At 38.0% G+C, this 20,809-nt stretch overlaps 1 protein-coding gene across 3 annotated transcripts in view; it reads right to left on the bottom strand.

Moving 5' to 3' along the window:
* LOC149161775 (putative beta-1,3-galactosyltransferase 12) overlaps nt 1-17,903 on the bottom strand; it is a 129,405-nt gene extending 111,502 nt beyond the window's left edge. The window contains exon 1 of one of the 3 annotated variants that reach the window (XR_016261889.1): nt 16,571-17,903. Coding sequence is in view for 1 of the 3 variants with exons in the window: in XM_089437036.1 (XP_089293162.1) it covers nt 16,571-16,905 (335 nt within the window). In the remaining 2 variants the exon portion in view is untranslated. Of the gene's footprint in view, nt 1-15,696; nt 16,472-16,570 lie in introns of those variants that run through there. The other 2 variants (XM_089437036.1, XM_089437037.1) reach the window with 2 other exon arrangements.
* Between the last annotated feature and the right edge of the window lie 2,906 nt (nt 17,904-20,809).

The raw sequence follows: 20,809 nt of genomic DNA, 5'->3' as shown, positions 1-20,809 counted from the left end.
GATTGACTACCATAGTCTATCAACTCTTATACCCTACACTTCAATTTATGTGTGCTAGCAAATGTTACTTCATGATGATCTTCCTTTCAGTGGATATGATTTCATGCGTAAGTTCCTTGCTTACACATGATGTGATGGTTTCTAACTTGTGAAAGTAATAAACATTGGATTTGAACCAATAACATTATTAGATATTAACTAAGTAAAGATTTATTATTTCGCCTCGAGTAGAATGGGAAAACACAATTGTACTTATATAAGTGTGTTTGGACTTAGACTAGATTGTACTACTAGTGATCAAGGTAAATAGTGTATACCATATCCTAACCATACATAATATTTTCCATTGTTTCCCTTACACTACCATCCCATTAATTTAAATAATTAAAAAAAAATTACTATCCTTACTTATCTAAGTCAGCTGACACAGGGACACAGGACACACAGGACACAAAAAGTCGAGTGTCTGACACGGCACGTTGACCCCCCCACAACAGGACATGTTAAGACACGTTATATATTATTTTATTAAAAATTAATACTAAATAGATATTTCTTACACATTCTCATTCATGATACAAATTCATACACAGATCTAGATTCTACATTGTAAATTTAAAATTTGTAGGTTTTACAAAGTCACATTATGCATACAAATACAATTGTGACAGATTCATCAATGATCCAATAGGAGAATGTTAATTTTAGGTATGTTCTATGCTTAGAGCAATTTATTTCAATTTTCACAGTTAGCTCCATACCTTTTCCAGATTAGCAATCACATCAGCATTAAAGTAAACTGCAGATAGAACCTAAACATAAATCGCAGAAGACAAGTAGAGAGAGGAAGAGATCCCAAGTGTGTTGAAATGACTTGAAGGCCACCTCTATTTATACTAAAACGTTGAACACATGTGGGGTTTATTTGGTTGTTGGCCGACCTTGACAAATTGTCTTATAACGCAAATAAATTCATAACTCCATGAATACTTATCGGAATCGGATGATCTTTAGATCAGTCCTACACCTCTCGATGAAAGGGATCCAAGAAAAATATCAGCTGCCATAAATAAAATGACCCACATGCAGTTTGGCCCTAGTTGCCAATTTTAGCACTACCTCTCAACTAGGGAGAACTCCATCCGTTGATCCATATGTCCGACTGTACTATCTCTGCCATCAGTGCCCTGCACTGCTCTGATCTGCTGAGCTCTGCTCTACTTTGATCTGCTGAGCTCTGCTTTGCTCTACTTTGTTGAACCATGAAGAAGAAGAATTGATCAAGAATGTCTCATACCATTCTCTATTGACCCGAAGTCAGTTTCATCTGAAGAGAGTGTGTCACATCACTCTTACTAACCCGAAGTTAGTTTTATTGATCCCAAATCAATATCACAAGAGAGTGTCTCAAACCACTCATACTGATCCCAGATCAGTTTCATTGATCCCAGATCAATGTCACAAGAGAGTGTCTCAAACCACTCATACTGATCCCAGATCAATGTCACAAGAGAGTGTCTCAAACCACTCATACTGATCCCAAATCAATGTCACAAGAGAGTGTCTCAAACCACTCATACTAATCCCAGATCAGTTTCATTGATCCCAGATCAATGGAGGTCATCCTAGCATAGGGAGTATGGTAGATACAACGATTCGTCCATTGATAGTACTTCTATGGTCCCTATCCTCATTTCCCTGCTCATTGATCAGATGAGAGGTACTTCCCATGAGTCCCAGACTGCATGGGTAGGATGCCTCGACAGGAGAACCAATCATCCTGTCCACAGGAGAACGAATCATCCTATCAATGGATGCCACGGAGAACTAATCATCCTGGCCCACAGGAGAACTAATCATCCTGTCCCACAGTCACCACAGAAAACAAATCATCCTGACCCATAGGAGAACTAATCATCCTGTTCCATAGTCGCCATGGAGAACAAATCATCTTGGCCCACAGGAGAACTAATCATCCTGTTCCACAGTTGCCACATGAGAACTAATCATCCCGACCCACAAGAGAACTAATCATCATGTTCCACATTTGCCATGGGAGAACTAATCATCCACGCCCACAGAAGAACCAATCATCCTATTCATAGCACACCACCAAGGGAGGGTGAGTCGCCCTATGTTGCTCCAGTAAGTACCCCAAGCCCCCAGAGCTCAATGCATGCAACATGCAGGACCCTTATAAGAAGGTCTCTCAACGACTCCAAGTTGTTTGGGAAAGTCACAAATTTGACCTTTCCCTGGGGCTTTGACAAAATGTCTGCGACCTGTACATCAGTCTCAATGCGATGGAGCCTCCTCGCTCATCGACTTACCATATCGTAGATAAGGCAGTATCTGATGTCTATCTGCTGCAGCAATCATCCAATACGAGATTCCTCAATAATCAAATCCCCCCTCTGGTTGTCACAGAGAATCACAATGGTATTCATCATGTGTACAAACAACTCACTTAAGAGCTTCTGCAACCATGCAGCTTCACACAAGATCACACTCATAGCTATGTATTCGGTCTCGGCAGTGCTTATAGCAACCGACTTCTGCTTCCTACTCATCCATGATATCGAAGCAGAATCCAAAGAGAACTAGCACTGAGAAGTGCTCCAGTGATCCTCCACACTGCCTGCCTAGTCAGCATTCGAATAATCATGCAGTTTCATATTTCCGGCAGTGTATCTCAATCCATGAGAGATTGTGCCCCGAAGATATCTCAGAAGATTCTTGGCACCAATCCAGTGAGGCACAACCAAATATGAGCTCACCATGCTAACTGCAAAACATATGTCTGGACGGAAGTTCACCAAGAACATCAATGCGAATGAGTTTATGAAACTCAGAGACATTTCCCAAATCTGGTCCGACATCAATATCAAATAACTTCTGAAAGTTAAGATCCTTGAGATAGTCACAGGCTTGCAGTTTATCATTCCACATCTGGAATCCAACTCCCTCTTACTTCTGCAAATGAGAGGGTCTGCCCCTGACAGAAATAGGTCATCCTCATAAGGTGTCGGTATGAGAGGTCTATCATCCACAACCTTCGGGTAATGGTTTGGATCGGTTTCACTCCTAGTGAATCTCAGCTTCATCAGACAGCTATCAATCCTCTCATACTATGCCTGAGGTGTTTTGCTTCAAGCCATAAAGGGCTTTCTTCCACCTGTATACATGAGATTCCGGATCATGAATCTCAAACTCCTCGAGTTGTTCCAAACCTGTGGACCTGCTGCATGAGGGGAATGGTCCCCTCATAAGATTTTTATTCGATACATCTCAGACATGTACCTTCATGCTCTACTTGAATTCAAACATCCCTATCACCATTTGACTCACATCAGGTTGGGCCCCTTACGTAGACCTCCGATGTTATAGATGCGATATGTCAATTGACATGATCCCCAATGGACCATCTTGCAACTTGATACAAATTGCAAACCCTGAACCCATACCTTTCCATCGATGAATGCCACCTTGAAACCTTTGACTTCCATTTCTGAGATGGACACCAGGTTCTTCTTGCGATCAGGTACATAAAAGAGATTCTGTAAATGAATCGAGTTACCCTTATTCAATTGAGAGTTAACATTCCCTACACCCTTTCCGGGATAGGTGGCATCAGCTCCAAGTATAATCCCACGATTGTTTCCATCTCTACCAAATTAGAGAGTGCACCCATCTATCCGATGAAGTGCCTTGAAGCACTACAATCTATAAGCCAGATTCCCAAAGAATCTGAAGGAGAGGGCCAATACAAGATAACGCTTCTTTATCTTATCAGAAACAACATTTGATTCTTCATACCTGGGGTTCCTTGCTTTCTATGAAGAGTCGGCCATTTCCTTGATGACCTACATTACCTGTCATTCCTTTGATCATTGAAGATGTCCCTGGAATGATTGTTATCATCAAGTGATGTGTCCCTGCCATTTGGACACTCCTTCACATAATGGTTGAACTAGTTATCTGCCTTTCCTTCCAACCTGAGATCTGGTCTTCCAATGAAGTGATCTTTAGGCAAGCCATATTCCACTGCGCCATTCTGATAATATTCTCTGCTTCGACTTTACCCTTGGTGAATTTGAAGAGGGATGAGGAATCCACTGATCCTTTTGTCCTTTCCCAACTGTCTTCGGTGATTGCTCTTTCACTCTTGCTTGGGCATTGTCTTCACCTCAGCTCTAATACCATGTTAAGTTTAGGTATGTTCTATGCTTAGAGCAATTTATTTCAATTTTCACAGTTAGCTCCATATCTTTTCCAGATTAGCAATCACATCAGCATTAAAGTAAACTGCAGATAGAACATAAACATAAATCGCAGAAGACAAGTAGAGAGAGGAAGAGATCCCAAGTGTGTTGAAATGACTTAAAGGCCACCTCTATTTATACTAAAACTTTGAGCACATGTGGGGTTTGTTTGGTTGCTCCCCGACCTTGATGAATTGTCTTATAACACAAATAAATTCATAACTCCATGAATACTTATCGGAATTGGATGATCTTTAGATCAATCCTACACCTCTCGATGAGAGAGATCCAAGAAAAATATCAGCTACCATAAATAAGATGACCCACATGGAATTTGGCCCTAGTTGCCAATTTTAACAGAGAAGGACAAGAAACTGCAGTTTTCTCATTAAGTCATCAAAATCAATATGTGTTACATAGGTAGTCTAGTCACAATGTCAATGACAAATAGAAATAGAAAATACAAAACAACTACAAGCCTCAAGGTAGTAGGTAGCTCATGACTCATGAGTCATCAATCATCATCATCAAAATGAGCATCACTGTCATGGTCACCACTGCTCTCCTCTACTGCATCCTCCTCTGTATCCAATGTCATCTTTGCATCTGCTAGTGTGGAGGATGACCCTCAACAGTATCACCGTCATCAAAAGTGACAGACTCTAGCACTAGGTCATTAAGATCCAAGTTGGCCAATGCCACCTCAACACTACTATCCAAACCCATATCATCAAGAAAGACATCCCACGTCTTTGTCTTTCCCTTCCACCAGTCATCCCTCTGCCTGTAAATAAGACATAGGTTGGTGTGCATATACACCATTGTCTCTTTCCTAGATTGCTCAAGCCTGCTCTTCTTGACACTATACAAATTCCCATATGTGCTCCAATTCCTCTCGCAACAAGAGGATAAAGTTACCTACGAGAGGAGCCTCATGTCTAAATGTTGCAGAGGAGGGCTTGTTACCCAATGAGTTGCCCACCAAGAATAGGGCTTCTTAGCCCCCCTATCTCTAATCACATCATAGCTTGAAAATCGCCTAGTGCCAATGGAAAACTCTGCAAAGGCATCCTCCACTTCATCAAGGGATGCTCTATCCTTAAGTTCCCCTCAATGCATCCTTCCTCTCCTATGATATTTCACCATCCATGTGAGGAGGGAATCTCCAGGAAGGTCCACCATTCAGCCACTCATGGTTGTAGTATTTTGGGTTCAATGACTGAGCCAAACAATGCAGAGGTGTGCAATTCTTGTCCCATCTGCTGACAAGAATATCCTATATGGTGGTGAAGAAGACCTTTGATGATGTCTCGTACTCGGGGCACTCACTCTGTAAAATAATGATCCTACACACTCACAACAAAAAACACACTCAAGAATGAGTGCCAAATGAGCCCAAATCGAGCTTTATTGACCACGCAGCACATTTTTTTATGGGACACGATGGACACAATTTCGGGATTCGCGTGTCCATCGAATCCCATCGAATCGTGTCCAATTCGTGGGGTTCGGGACACAAGAGGGCTTTAGGACGAATTTGGTTTCTTAGTTGCTTATGTATAGCTTATTAAATGTCACCCAACAAGCTCTAATGAAGAAATTAATGGAAAAATCAAGACAAGGCTAGGTCAAATAGAGCCAAAAAAAGGCTAAAAGTGAATATCATAAAAGAAAAAGAAAAAAAAATACAAAAAAAAAATAATGAAGAAAAGCTATACTACTTCATTAAGAAGGCCCACTCCCTAAAGTCCTATGTCAAAAAAGCATATTTAAAGAAAAAGTCTAAGAAAATAGAAAAAAGAAACAAGAAAAGTAAAAGGGGAAAGAAAGAAGGTGCCAAAGTTCCCTCTCAAAAGCTTTGCATAAAAAAATTAAGATTCCTAGCTTTTAAAAGCTAGTTGGAACATTTATAGACCTTAGACATCATTAATATGGCTTTGAGGGTTGTTTCATGAGATTCCCCTTCCCCTTCCATAAGATATTCATCACCTTTTCCTATTTCTAACCAAGTGCACTAGGAAATATTTTATGTCTTAGGAATTGCCAGACATAATGAGGGTACGACTGTACCACTATGGTGAACTTCAACAAATGTATAAAATTAGTTTATGTTATAAAGTTGTTAGAAGGGATTATCCATATGATGTATTTAATGACATATTTTGAAACTCGACTCATTATTATAGGTGGGGTACCACATATTGGAATATGTGCATTATGTTGCAAGATTTATGTACTTGCATTGAAATATGTTGAAGGGAATGTTGGAGTTGTAACTAGGTTCGGTCTTCATAATACTCATAATGTAAATTTATCATTAATGTGTTTATCATATTTATTATATTTTGCCAAGCATGTTATTCATGCTAATAAGAGTCAAAAGAAATTTGTTTTGGTCAAAAGAAAATGTAAAAGGACATGTTCTTCGTGACCCTTGTAATAGAAGTAAATTTAAATTTTTGACAATGTCATTTGTCCCACCAATTTGCCAAGTAGGCCCTCCAAGGACCAACTCGGCTATGCTCTTAAAGGCACCTTTTCGGATGAGGCAACCACTACATATTGGCAACAATACTCCGCCATTTGGCAAGCAATTCAGTGTTCATCTACAGAAGAAGAATTCGAATGTCTGAGGCAATATTTCTTCTGTGGAATGCAAGTTTTTTTCCTGAGGCTACATCTTTGTAATTATGAATCTTTTGTGGCACTGCACTTCTGTGGTATGCGAGCTATTTGAGGGACCAAACTTTTGTGGTATGCGAGCTATTTGAGAGACCAATCTCCTATGGTATGTGAGGCTTGAGCTATTTGAGGGACCAGACTTATGTAGTATGCAAGTTATTTGAGGGGCCAGTCTCCTATGGTATGAGAGTTATTAGAGGCACATAAATCCTGTGAACTGAGGTTGGGCTATAGGCCGAATTTCAACCCTATTGGAGACAGACTGATGACATCTTATGAACATACATATGGACTATCTTGTGACATACCTCATGTTGAGATTTGATGGAGGGCTGACTTGGCACTTGGATTACTGGTCATTTTATCTATGACTTTGATTTCTCCTGTTGACTAAAGATTCTATAAGGAAAGGATTCTCGAGTTTTCCCTTGTGGGTTTTGCACTGGACTCTAGCCTAATTTCTGGTGACTCTTGTTTTTTTTGTGCATTATACTTGTATAATTGCTTGATGACCTAATGAATGAAGTAAATGATAACTAGAAAACATATACAAATAGTCACAAGTAATTATCTTAATTAGAAATTCATGCTTGCAATTGAATTTCCAACATGAAGTAAGGGGGAAACCCTAGAATTTCACTTGCTAACCCTAGCTATCACTTTAAGAGGGGAGAAATTTACGAGAAAAAAGCACACTAGGAGGTTCTATAGATAGTTCAAGGATACAAGATTTAAGCATGCAAAATTTACCAGGCATTTCATATAAATATAAACAATTAGACATGAAATTTTGAGAACTTTTTAAATAAATTTTATGGATGAATAATTTCGAAAGATAGACCAACGAAAAACCTTCTGCAAAATAATTCGTCAAAATGAAAGCTTAAAGCCCAAACAAGGTCGACTCTTCCCCACAGACTATGAACTCGGAGCCCAAGGGCTAGCATACCAGTAAATCTCGAATAAATTCTTAAGATAAACTGTTAGATCATATAGTGAATCAAATCACCTAAGATAACTCGTACCAATAGAATGTTCTTATCACTAACAAATGAAATAACAGTTAATTATGTAGCACAATATAGAAGACAAACACATAACTAGCACATTCCACAGATAATTCGATAGAAGAACACCATGAACTGAACCCCAAAGTCTTTATATTATGAGAAAAATGTTTCTAGCAGAGCAAAAGCTCAATACATGCGTTACAAAATCACCTCATCCAAATATGGGAAATAGAAGCTAAATGGCTTCCTTATATAGAGAAAACCCCTCCAAGTGGAAAATAACGGCTAGTTGGCTTAATCCTGGTCAAAATAATGTCGACCATCGAAAATAACTTGATCATCTTTTAATCTCCACCGTCAAATTTTTATTTTTGAGGAAAAATTCGAATTTCTCTTAAAAACCATTTTTTATTAATCCAAAAATTAATATTTTGGATTAATTTCCTCAAAAAATTGACTTTGACTTAACCACCAAGGTCCAAGGGCTCAAATTTTCTTAAAATATCCATTTTTCCCTTAGTGGAGGACCTCCAAAAATTGACTTCTTTTTGACCCACGAATTTTTTATTATTTTCCACTTGGAGAGAAATTAATTTCTCTATAATTATTTTTGACTCAAAATTTAATTAATTTTTTGACTTAGGATTTTTATTTAATTTAGCCAAAAAAACTAATTAATTGACTATGAGGGGATTGATAATTTTTCCACCCTCAAATATTTTAGCCATGGTTTCTGATTACGAGGGACCATGCACCAAAATATTTTTACATCAAAATAATTACAATATCAACCCTTAGAAGAGGAAAACAACTTTAGACATAGACCCTCAAGATATTGCCCAATTCTGCAACACAACATGATCTAGTGTGAAACCAAGTGTGCTTATAATAAAATAATTTAGCCATGGTGTTTTGATTACAAGGGACTGTGCACTAAAACTATTCTTAAACACACTTTTACAATAGACTCGATAAACACTAAGACTCACCTAAGACCTTGTCAACGAATTCCACCCTAGCTTTGGGGTTATAGCTAGAAGAAAAACTGTTTCAATTAGGCATGTTTACAAACACATAATTCAAGGAGGTTAAAAAAACTTCCTAGGATGAAATCCTTTGCCAAAATCAGAGGCCTACCTAGGTGTTGTTACATAATTAAATGGTCATACTAGCATCACTTACGATAGACCCTACAGAAATTGGGTTTACAATATATATATTCATGTTCACTGATGACTTTGATCTTTGAAAAACTTCTCAACTTCCTTGTACATTGCTTTCTCGAGTTGTTGGCAAAATTTTGGTCAACAAGGATCACAGATTGAGTCTCAACCAGGTGGAAAGCAAGCCACATAATAGGATGACCAGGAGTCATTGCAAGATGAGGGGGAGAGACCAAGACAAGTGGAGGCAGCCACTCAGTCAATGACTCCCAACACAAGAAGGAAGAGAGCCAAGTGGGCCGAGAGGTTGATTCAAGAGGCCTAGAAGCGAGTTGAGACTCCTAGCTCTATGTTCAAGCAGAGCAAGCAACCACAGAGGTACATAGGATATATGGCATTGATGACTGAATTATTGGACACAAAGCCTTGTCGTTGTGAGGAGGCAGCATCTCAGTACGTTTGGTGGGATGCCATGGTGGAGGAATATTCCTCCATCATGAAGAATGATGTATGGGAGATTGTGCCACTACCAGAAAGCAAATCAATAGTTGGCTCACAATGGGTGTACAAAGTGAAGCATGGAGCAGATGGGAAAATGGAGAAGTATAAGGCCAAGTTTGTGGCCAAGGGCTTCTCACAGGTTGAGGGCATCAACTATCAGGAGACATTCGCTCTAGTGGCACATTATTCATCCATTAGGACGATTCTGACACTTGCAGCTCAGATGGGGTGGAAGATCCACCAGATGGACGAGAAGACAACCTTCCTCAACGGAGTGGTTGAGGAAGAGATTTATATGGAGCAGACAAAGGGGTTTGAGACCTTCTGCAAAGACACTCATGTTTGTTTGCTAAAGAGAGCCCTTTATGGGCTCAAGCAAGCTCTGAGAGCATGGTACACTCACATTGATAGCTACCTTCAGGAACAAGGCTTCACTAAGAGTGAGGCAAATGCCAAACCTATACTACATCACTGTTGGAGGGCTTCCGCTCATTTTAGTGCTCTATGTTGACGATCTTATATTGACTAGAGCAGACACCTTGATCCAAGATGACAAGGCAAATCTTGCAAGAGAGTTTGAGATAAAGGATACAGGACTTATCCATTATTTCCTCAAGCTGGAGGTATGGTAAAGTGATGAGGAAATATTCTTGGGACAGGGGAAGTACACTGCAGAGATTCTCAAGAGGTCTCATATGTAGGATTGCAAGCCCATGATCATGCCTCTAGTCACAAACTAGAGGACAGTGGATGTTATCAGAGCAGAGAAAGTAAATCCTACAATGTACAGGCAGCTCATCGAGTTGTTGATGCACTTAGTCAACACACGACCTAATATTTGTTTTGCAGTGAACTAGTTGATTCAATTCATGATGGATCTGACTAGAGTTCACTAGGTTGTTGCGAAGCATGTTTTGAAGTATCTCAAAGGCACAACAAATTATGGATTATGGTACAGACAAGTTGATGAAGTGAGGCTTGAGGGCTTCACAGATGCAGATTGGGCAAGGAGCTCCACAAATCGAAAGACTACTTCAAGTTGCATCTTCAGCATTGGGTCAACAATTGTTTCTTGATTAAGTAGGAAGCAGAGATCAGTTGCACCCAATTTAGCAGAGGTCGAGTACATGGTTGCAAGATGTGTGAAGCTACCTAGATGAGGAAGTTGCTTGTGGGACTTTTCAGGCAAGGGATGGAGCCTACAGTGATGCACTATCACAATAAGAGTTGCATTAAGCTCTCTGAGAATCCAATGTTTCATGATCACTCCAAGCATATCGAGATCAAGTATCATCATCTTAGTGATTGCGTGCAGAAATGGATAGTGAGGCTACTGTACATTCCAACAAAGGAGCAAACAGCAGATATCTTCACCAAGGAGCAATTTCATCTATTTCAAAGATAATTTGGGAGTTGTACAAAATCCCTTCCTCACTAAGATGGAGTGTTGAAAATGTAGCAAGTGAAGGTCTTATGGCTTATATCTTAGCCAATGAAGACAATGAATTTATCATTCTTTAGCATGAGTGCAAGTTCATGAGATAGACTTTGGATACGATTAGTTTATTTCCAATTTACTAGAATAATCATCAAGTTTGCATGCGTAGTGTTGGAGCTTCAGTTACGTGGAGTCTTCTTCAGTTTGAATACAAGACAAAATAATAGTTACAAGTTCAATTAGAATGAGTTGGTCTTTAGTGTTGATTGGAGATAGAACAAGTTAAGACTCCAAGTGTTGACTAGAGAGAGGACAAGTAGAACTCTCAGTTAACTCGCAATCACAATCGAACTTCTAAATTGAACTAGCTCTTCTTGCATGCTCAAATTATGTCTATAAAAAGAAGGATGAAGGCACAGGATCATCATTATTCTTGTGAGATCATTCTTTGAGTGTGTGTGCACAGAATTGAGGAACTTGTACGCTAGGATTTAGGAGGCCACAAGTGCGCAAGGAAATAGGAGATTTGCACTAGAAAATAGTAGCCCAATTGTGTGTTAGGAAATAGGAGGAAGTGCACAAGGATATATGGGGTTCTAGTACGCAAGGATTGTGGAGCAGGGATCAGAGGTTCTCAGGGAAATTCAAGGCTATTCAGCAAGAGAACAAGTGTGTTCTCATAGACAAATTGTCAACTGAAATAAGCAGCATGACTTGTAATAGATCCAACTACTCAAGAACAATCAATAAAATATGTTTCCTGGGTAAACAAGTGTGTCAATTTGTGTGCATGTGTTTTTATCTCTCGATTATTTTTTGTTGTTTATAATTTGTTAAGAGACTATGTATCTTGGTGAAAGTAAATTTGGTTTCAGTTTTCATTTGCCTTGTTTTCAGTGTTTCATCTAAGCAGTTGCAGAGTTTCAAGGAAATTTAACACGAATAGCTCGAACTTATTAGTTAAGGCCACCATGAGGAGGCTCGCATTACAATTTATATTTGCGACTAGTGCTTCCAACTGTGCAAACCCCCCTCTGCAAGATCATGAGGATTATTCACATATTCTTCGACCATGACTATGGTTTTGTGACTTTTGGCTTAGTCGATCTAGATCCCTTACAACTCCCCACAATATTCCCAAAGAAGCCTACTCTGACACCAATATGATCTGTAAATTGTCGTGGATATTACATTAGACAATTCGTCACAATAAATCTGATAATATTATACTTAAAATCCAAAATCTACACTATGAGGGCTTATTTCCCCTTATATTTTTGGATCTATACATTATTGTTATTGCATATGCTTGGAAATTATAATTATGTAGAAAATAGCAAACGACGAAATAAAACTCAAACCACAAAATAACACAAAATATATCCTAGGAAACCCTTTCGAGAGAAAACTCAGCTAGAAGGTGAGACTACTCTACTCTCTTTCTCTGAATGGAAAATGGATGCAGGTACAAAGAAGTGAGGCCTATGGCCCATGGGCTACTATAGTGCATAATTCCTCTCTATTTGCTCTCCCTGTATCCACTCTCAACTACTCTTCTCATCTATGGAACAAAATGCACTCGAATAGAATAGAACCCCTTTTCCTCCTAGTGACCTAGTTATAACACAACCCGATAGCCTATTAGTGGTTACGTTTGACTCTTAATTAAAGTTAAAATATTGACTCTTCTAGAGTCTTCTTCATCATGATCATGTGGCTAGCCCATTTTCCATGAATAATGGGGGCTAACGTAGCATCCTCTCAAATTATGGTGGTCAAAAACTCAAAACATGAAGGTCAACTTCCAAGTGGCATAAATTTTGCATACAAACTCTAATAGAGGTGATTCTTGCGCCATTGGAAAGGCATTTGTGTGTAGAATAGTAAAAAAAGGTGTTGCGCTTAAGCAACAAATTTTTACCTCCAAAACATCATTTGATGCCTCAAAGTGCTCTTGAAAGGTTTCAGACCCCAATTTACCAAATTGTGTCCTACCGATAAAAATGGTCCTCTAACTTGATTCCCCCACTTTTTCCACTCTTAAAGCATCAAGATGGATGACAAACAATATAATCATCCAATCTGGATCATGCTAATTCATCCACTATGGCTAAAGCTTTTGCACGTCTACAAACTCCTTTTGTTGTTGCTTACCCTTCCCCTTCTTCTCTGAATATTAAGAAGCATAATGACCCAAGTTGTGTCACTTGGAGCACTTCATGTGAATTTTTCTTGCCCTACTTTGAGAAACTTGAATCCTCCTTTTTGTTTTGACCCTCTCCTGGGCCTTTTTATCAACTTATGAGGGCTACGTTCCAATTCTCATCCATATTAGTTGAAATAATTTCTAGTCTAGTCTATTCCTAAAGAAATCATCCCAAACCTTCTCAAAAGTGGGAATATTCTCACAAGCATATACTCCTCGAATGAAAGGATCCCAAGATGAGAAGAATCCATTCAAAGCAATGGACAGCTACTCCTCGTTCTCCACCTTCACTCCAATAGCAACATGCTATTTTCAAAGCTAGCTTATCTTCATAACCCAGCCATTGTGTTTGTATCACTCATGTATGTCGCAGTTAGCTTCTTGTTCAATAGCATCTTGCCATTATCATTCACACCCTAATACAAAGTGAGTAAAGTATCATACAACTCCTTAGCTATCTTCCTGATCCTTCACTGAATCAAGGATGATTGACTTCAACTTAGCTTGCTTTTTATTATGCTTGGTCAATAGTGCAGCATTTGTAGGAGTTGTAACATCCTCAATGCTCATTATCCATAGAGCTCCAAAAATCAACCTCCTCCAATAGCATTTACAACTGCATTCCCACAGTGTGAAGTTGGAAGCACTCTCTAGATGGTCGCACTTTTGGAGACATAGACTAATCATACTTGTAGCTCCTGAACACACTTGAAACAAAAAAATCAGCCTGAAAAGAAATCATATACAGCACTCCAATCACCACAGCACTATGCAGATCAACCCCACTAAAATCCTTCAACAATGTCATCTCATGGACAACTGATCTATCCATTACAAATTCCTGGAAGATCTCAGAAGCATGGCTCTGACTGCATGTTAAAATTTCAATATATGATAAGCAAACCTACAAAACTAAACCTTGAATAGCTTTGAAACTTGAAACCTATCAAAAATGTTGGTTTATATGATAGATGAAATATGAACAACAGAAGGTAGAAAAAACCTGCAGCACTCAATGACACCTGCTTTTTAATTAACTGAAAGAAATAAAACTACACAACAATAGCTCAACCTAGAATGAATATATCACTCCCACCCTTGCCTTTTATTTATACAAGAAGAAAGGCTAGGTTACAAAAAATTTAATACACCAGCAGTGCACCTAGACTGAGAATGTACAAACCCTGACCTGCCTAGGGAAGTGTGCCCTTCCTGCAAGCAATGATCCCTAAGATAGAACACTCCCTGCCCTGGAGCTCTTCTATGCAAGGTGCCAATTCTAAATAAGACAGCTGCTAAATATAGTACTTATGATAATTCTGGAAAATCAAACTCTAGAACAGAAAAGTAATTCTCAGTATAGGAAAAGCTAAACATAAAAAAAGCCTCTGTGGAAGGCATGTACATGCACCTCTATCTGACTCTGTAAGACTAAAGCATATTTTAGAGGCCAAACTGGTGCTGCAACTCAAACCCAGAGTCATCTGTGATGCACAAGAACCTAGGAAAAATCTGACTGCTGGGGAACAGAGACTGAGTAAGTCAGTTAAAAATCTACGACTAAATCAAGTATAACTTATTGAAGCCTAAGTCCATCTATAAGAGACCTTAATAGCTACGTAGTACCATTACAGCTTAAACACATCACAGTTTATGTGTAACAATCTCTACAAAACAAACAGCAAATAGATAGCTGGACAGCTCTGTGGAGAAGAGATTCCTTAACATGCTTTGTTGTCAATGGGTATAGATGGTGGAGTCCAACCTAGAAGAGTTCTAAACGGACCCTTTGAGCAGTTTAATATTTAATTAATTTTGGCTTTTGAACAAGAAAGCCCCATGCCTATCACTCAATCCAACATTGATGCATATCTACAGTCTAATTATGCACAATATTATGGGCACCTGCAACAATTAGGTTAGTCGTTGTACAAGTTGCAAAGGACATAGATCTAGTAGAGTAAACATGGAACACCACACATTGATTTCCAAAAGCCCTGAAACTCAATTGACTGGAGAGTTATGACCATAGTTGACTCAATTGACAAAAGTTACTCAGAAAAAGGCCCAACTTAGATTTTGCTTGTATTTTCACTTGAAGTCCTACTCGTAGCATTTTTCATCATTACACAATATATTCATGTAACTTAAGAAGTACAGATCATAGTTTTCTTAAGAGGTTTAATTTTACAAACCCCATTAGCATTTTGCTTTGGAAACAGCACCCTTTTTGAAGCACTTTTCAAGTGAAGATAAAATTTATTAAGCTGAGTAGTTGTTTTGAAATGGTGACCTAAATCAGCCTAAATTTGTTTACGGAGTATAATTGAAAACAAAAGATACAAAGAGTAACTGAAAAACTTTAAAGAGGCATGAAATACAGGGTCAGATCTATGGGCTGTGTGCATTCCTCTGTCCTAGATCATGACAGTACCTTTGTACATATCAGATGGGAACGTTCATGATTGATGTAGGCACCGGCATAAATAAATGCAGATCCATTAAGCGAAGCAAGGGGACCATCATGTCATCTAAATAACCAACAGAAATTGATATTGGAGGTCCAACAACCATTAGACTTCACGCCAACTCTTTAACAGCTGTTGCAGCCCCTCGAATTGCTTGCAGGAAAAGTTCTAAAGGCCATAGAAATCAAAGCACTGATCAATCTGCCTCTGAATCTTCTTCAAGAGCCTGAAAGTCTCCAGTCAAGCATGCAGCTGAGTAGTTCTACAATAAACCCTTCGATTTCTTTGTGCAGCCATCTGAAAAATTCCTCCACCATTGGGTTTATATGCAAACACTAAGGAAACCAAGATGGTGCGCACAACAAGTACGATGGAACTATGTAGATCCGGAAAATCATGAGTTGGTGAGATGATGTAATAAGCCCTCAAAATGCCCTAAGCAAGGAAATCTAAATTCATGGTGTTGCCGCAAGCAGCAAAACCAAAAAAAGAGAGAGCACAAGTGAGGAGGCTAAGCAGCTGATAGCACCAATGGCACAATACTGACATGTTAAAGGTCATTGAGTATACAAATCCATCGGAAGGCAGCAATTCTCTTTGGCAGGAAAATTATAGTCTAAATATAATCATATGATTGCTGCAAAAAAATTGGGTTGCTTAATGCTGTTTTAAAAAGGACATAATCGAACTCAACAAGACGATATTTGCGATCGTTTCTAGTGAAGTGTCAATATCTTGTGATTTTAAAAAATGGGAAAACATTTTGTAATATTGGATCTCCAGTGGAATAAATTTCAACTGATTACAAGTGGTAGCTTGAACTGCATGTATAAAGCTTACCTCAACCGTCCATGTTGATCAGATGGCAGCCAAGTTTCCCTCAAAGCTTTACGCCTCTCTGCAGATCCGAAACCAGTTTGTATTCCTACAAACCCTAAGACCTTCGGTCTATTCTGAAGGGAATTCGTTTGAATGCCAGAACTGAAATCATTCGGCTTATTACCCGATGTATAACACCTGTATGTTGTAATCGGTCCCCGCATAATAGAGATGGACACAATAGTACCTAGGGTACCACACAGAAAACAGCAGAAAGCCAAGAGGGACCTCCGACTATAAGAAGCCCATAACTGGCGCGTTAACAAAAGCTTCCTCTTGAGCGTGGGAGATGACATTCTAACTGAGGTCAATGATGAACAGTTCCCTTGATTGCTTGAAAATAAAGAACGTAATTTTGTTTCACACTAAAATAATAATGAATTTGACCTTGAAGTGGACAAATCGGCCATACGAAGGAGGATTTTCTGTTAACACGGGAATTTGAACGGAACTTCACCGTAATAAAACCAGATTTCTCCGTTCAGACTAAGATTTCGAGTTCTCGAGACGTTTTTTCCAATTCTGAAGCAATTACGAGGGAATTTAAGGGCGAATGGCTGGTTCAGTCGTTTATTTTCGATGTCAGAGATTAATATCGGAAACTTTCACGTTATGTAGGCAACTGTGAGTTAGAATTAAAGATTTCAAGAATCCCACGGTTCAGAGGCAGAATTTCCATGGCCTGTGCATTGAGAACTGGAGTTTTCGATTGATTTTGCTAAATTTGATTCAAATTCTAAGAATTCAACTAAAAATTTTAAAGAAACTGTCAACTGTCACGCTGGATTTGAGTGGCGGAATCGCAAATTTAGAAAGTTAATCTGGATTGTGCAATGAAAAAATAGCTAAAGAATTAGAAAAATAGGTTGCTAAATCTTCAGTGAAGGGAAAGAAATAGAACCGGAAAAATAGGTCTTCGCATGAGAAACTGAGATTAATAAACGCAAACGATGATTAAAAAGATTTTACGTAGGGGTTCGAAACAACGAATTTAGCGGTCGCTTCAATCATTATCCAAGACGGTGATCCAGTCCGCTATGCAAAGATCAATTCGTATTTAAGCGTGGAGAGTAGGAAGGAATGTGTCTCAGAAGCAGAGATCTCTGAGAAAAAATGTCTGAGGTTCCGACAGTGCTGGTTGTTGGCCCGGCAAAATTTTAAAATGACGAGGTTAAAATGGAAAACTGATGAGATGGAATGACATATCTACATACATTCTAAGCGTGTTTGTTTTATGGAAATATACTTTTCAACGTCTGTTGGTCGAAGTTGCATTCGCTCTATTAAAAAGGGGTTGCAGCAATGTCAAGTAGCCATAGAAAAATATGAAGGTTGTAGATGAACATATAAAGTGATGCAGAAATAAAGGTTCTTTAAAGATATGATTGTCTATTCTAATTTGTTTAATTTGTTTTAAGGTGGATTCTATTATAATATGTTGTGGGAAATTATAGTGATTTGTTTATGAAGGTGGGAGATGCAACATATAAAAGTGATAGAGATATAAAGGTTATTTAAATAAAGATATGTTTTTCTATTGTAATTTGTTTATTTGTTTTAAGATGGTTTTATTATAATTTGTTTTGAGAAATTATATTCGTTTATTGTAATTTGTTTTAATATGTGTTTTATTATAATTTGTATTAGGAAATTATATTATTCTAAAAAAATAGACCACGAAAAAATATATATATAATATTAAGATAAAAAATGACAAATATGAGAATTTTATGATTGTTTATTTGTTTTAAGATGTGATCTGTTATAATTTGTTTTAGGAAATTGTATTATTGTAAAAAAAAAATAGAAAATGAAAAATATATATAATATGAAAATAAAAAATTATAGATTTGAGAATTTTATGATTGGTTTTCGTAAATGTTTTTTTTGTTATTATAATTGTAAAATTCTAATTTTTACAAATTGTAATTTTGGGAGAGTTATCTTTTTTAGTTCTTTCTTAGTTCTTTATTATGAATTCTCTTAAACTCAATGTGTCTATGCTAGAGGAGAAGAATATAAAAGAGAGAGAGAATTCACCACATGCTCTATAATACCTAGATGCTCACAATCCATCCCGTTAGTTGCTATAAATATTGTGATTGAACAAAGACCTCTAGATTGTTGTTGTGCTAAATATCCATAAATACTTGAACCTCCTTTTACCAGTCTCTTATTTCAACATGTCTTGTTGTGTCAACAGTGCAATTATCTCAAGCTACATTATTTTGTTGACTTTTTTGCTCAAATTCACACTAGCACTTTTCCCATCGAATCTATATTGAACTTTACCCACATCCCAAACACAATGACCCAACCCACACCATCGAATCTATATTGAACTTTACCCACATCCCAAACACAATGACCCAACCCACAAAGGATGTAGCACCAATTTTTATAGTGGCAATGCACAATAAGAACCATGAATAAAATAATCAAAAGGAATATACCAAACCAAAACATTAAACATTATAAATATGCATACGCAAAACTAAAGGAAGAAGGCTTCGTCTTTCATCCAACATTATGTCCTATTGCAAGATCAAGCATCCATAATCGAGACAAAGAAAATCCAGGACCTCAAAAATAATTGGAGAGGACAGACGTCCCTTGTATTTAACTCATACTACATGTCGAACTACACCACCATGCATCTCATATCAGTTTGAAAAATGAATAAGGGAGGGAATAATGGAATTCAATTGGGTCATAAATGATGGTTGTGTCAATCTTGGTTTTCTTACCATGGAGATGCCACCAAGACTATGACTACATTTTTGAGGGAACTGAAAGGAGCTCCCCACATTTAAATTACAACAACCAACACTAAGTCCACTGCCCAAATTGGCGTGCCCGTCTTCTATTGAAAATTAGCACCTTGCGACATGGAAAATTTTGAGCTTATGGACAACATAAACTTTTTGAATGATTCATTGTACAAAGAGAGCTAGGTTTGGTTGTCTAGGAAGGGACTTATAATGAATTGCTCTTATAGTCACCATTGAGTATCCCACCATTGATAGCGTGTGGATCCCTTGAGATTTGAGGAGCAAGAGGACTTTGAAGAGGGCTAAAGTCTCAACTTCATTGTTTGAGGAAATCATGATACCAACTAGTTTTGATCTACCTAATGCCTAAGCCTTTTTTTCAACTCTTCATTCATGCCCTTGATATGGCTACACTCTGTTGGCACAAATGATGCCTATACTTTCTAAATGATTCCCGCAAGCTCTGAGCTTTCTTATGAAGCCCATGAGCCTTTCCTTCTTCTTTGTCTAGTCTGTGATGCCAACTAGTCAAATTTGCCTTGGAAGATGCATATGATTGGTGTTTTGTGGTTGTGGGCGTAATTTCAATTTCCAACTCAAATTAATATTGAATATACAACCAAGTATCAAACCCCATTGAACTATCCTTTGAAATTTTATAATGCAAAACCAAACATTCAATTACCCATCAGATTGATTCATACTCAAATGTAAATAAACATTACCATCGCGTTCCTTCCAGATCGATCAAAGAACAAGGTATTTAAAACACATAAGTAAATGATTTTTCATCTAAGAGTTATTTCCTTCAACACATCACAGTTGTTCTTGAAATAAATCTCGTTTCCTAAAGGTTCGAACCTCCTTCACCAAGCCTTCACCAATTAATACCCATAATTGAACCTTTGCATGATCTAACAAAATAAAACCTCACTTACCTTCAGATGCTACCTGTAACAATCTTGGTGAAATTTTCATGTAATAAAAGTTAATAAAGGCAAAATAAGACCAAGGTAATGGGACATTTATTCCAAATTGAATGTTGAGCAAGACATCTTTGTGTGGGTGTTCATTTCGATTATTATGGCTAAGGAAATTGGCAAAGGCTTTAGAAAGGCAAAATGGCATTTCTGGCATTTTATTTGGAAATTAGGAGAAAAGGAAGGTGAAAGGTCACAGGTTGCATGTGAGGAGGAAAATAATGGAAATTGAAGAAAATATAGACCACATTAATAAAAAGGCTTTTGAGGATCAGTTCATGGCTTTTGGTTAGTTCAGTTTTGGAGCTCTCTCTCACACACTCTTAGACACTTAGAGTTTTCTTGGAGCACTTCAACATTGGATCAAGAAAGGCAAAGAAGGCAAGAGGAAGCCAAGATCAAGCAAGGAAGAGCAAGATCTAGCAGCTACGATGGGATTATTTGCAGGT

Source organism: Pinus tabuliformis, chromosome 5_2 (genome assembly GCF_031772625.1).
Source record: "Pinus tabuliformis cultivar Carrire ecotype Pingquan chromosome 5_2, CPIR1, whole genome shotgun sequence".
In the NCBI taxonomy this organism is placed as follows: domain Eukaryota; kingdom Viridiplantae; phylum Streptophyta; class Pinopsida; order Pinales; family Pinaceae; genus Pinus; species Pinus tabuliformis.
This window is presented reverse-complemented; position numbering and strand designations above follow the sequence as displayed.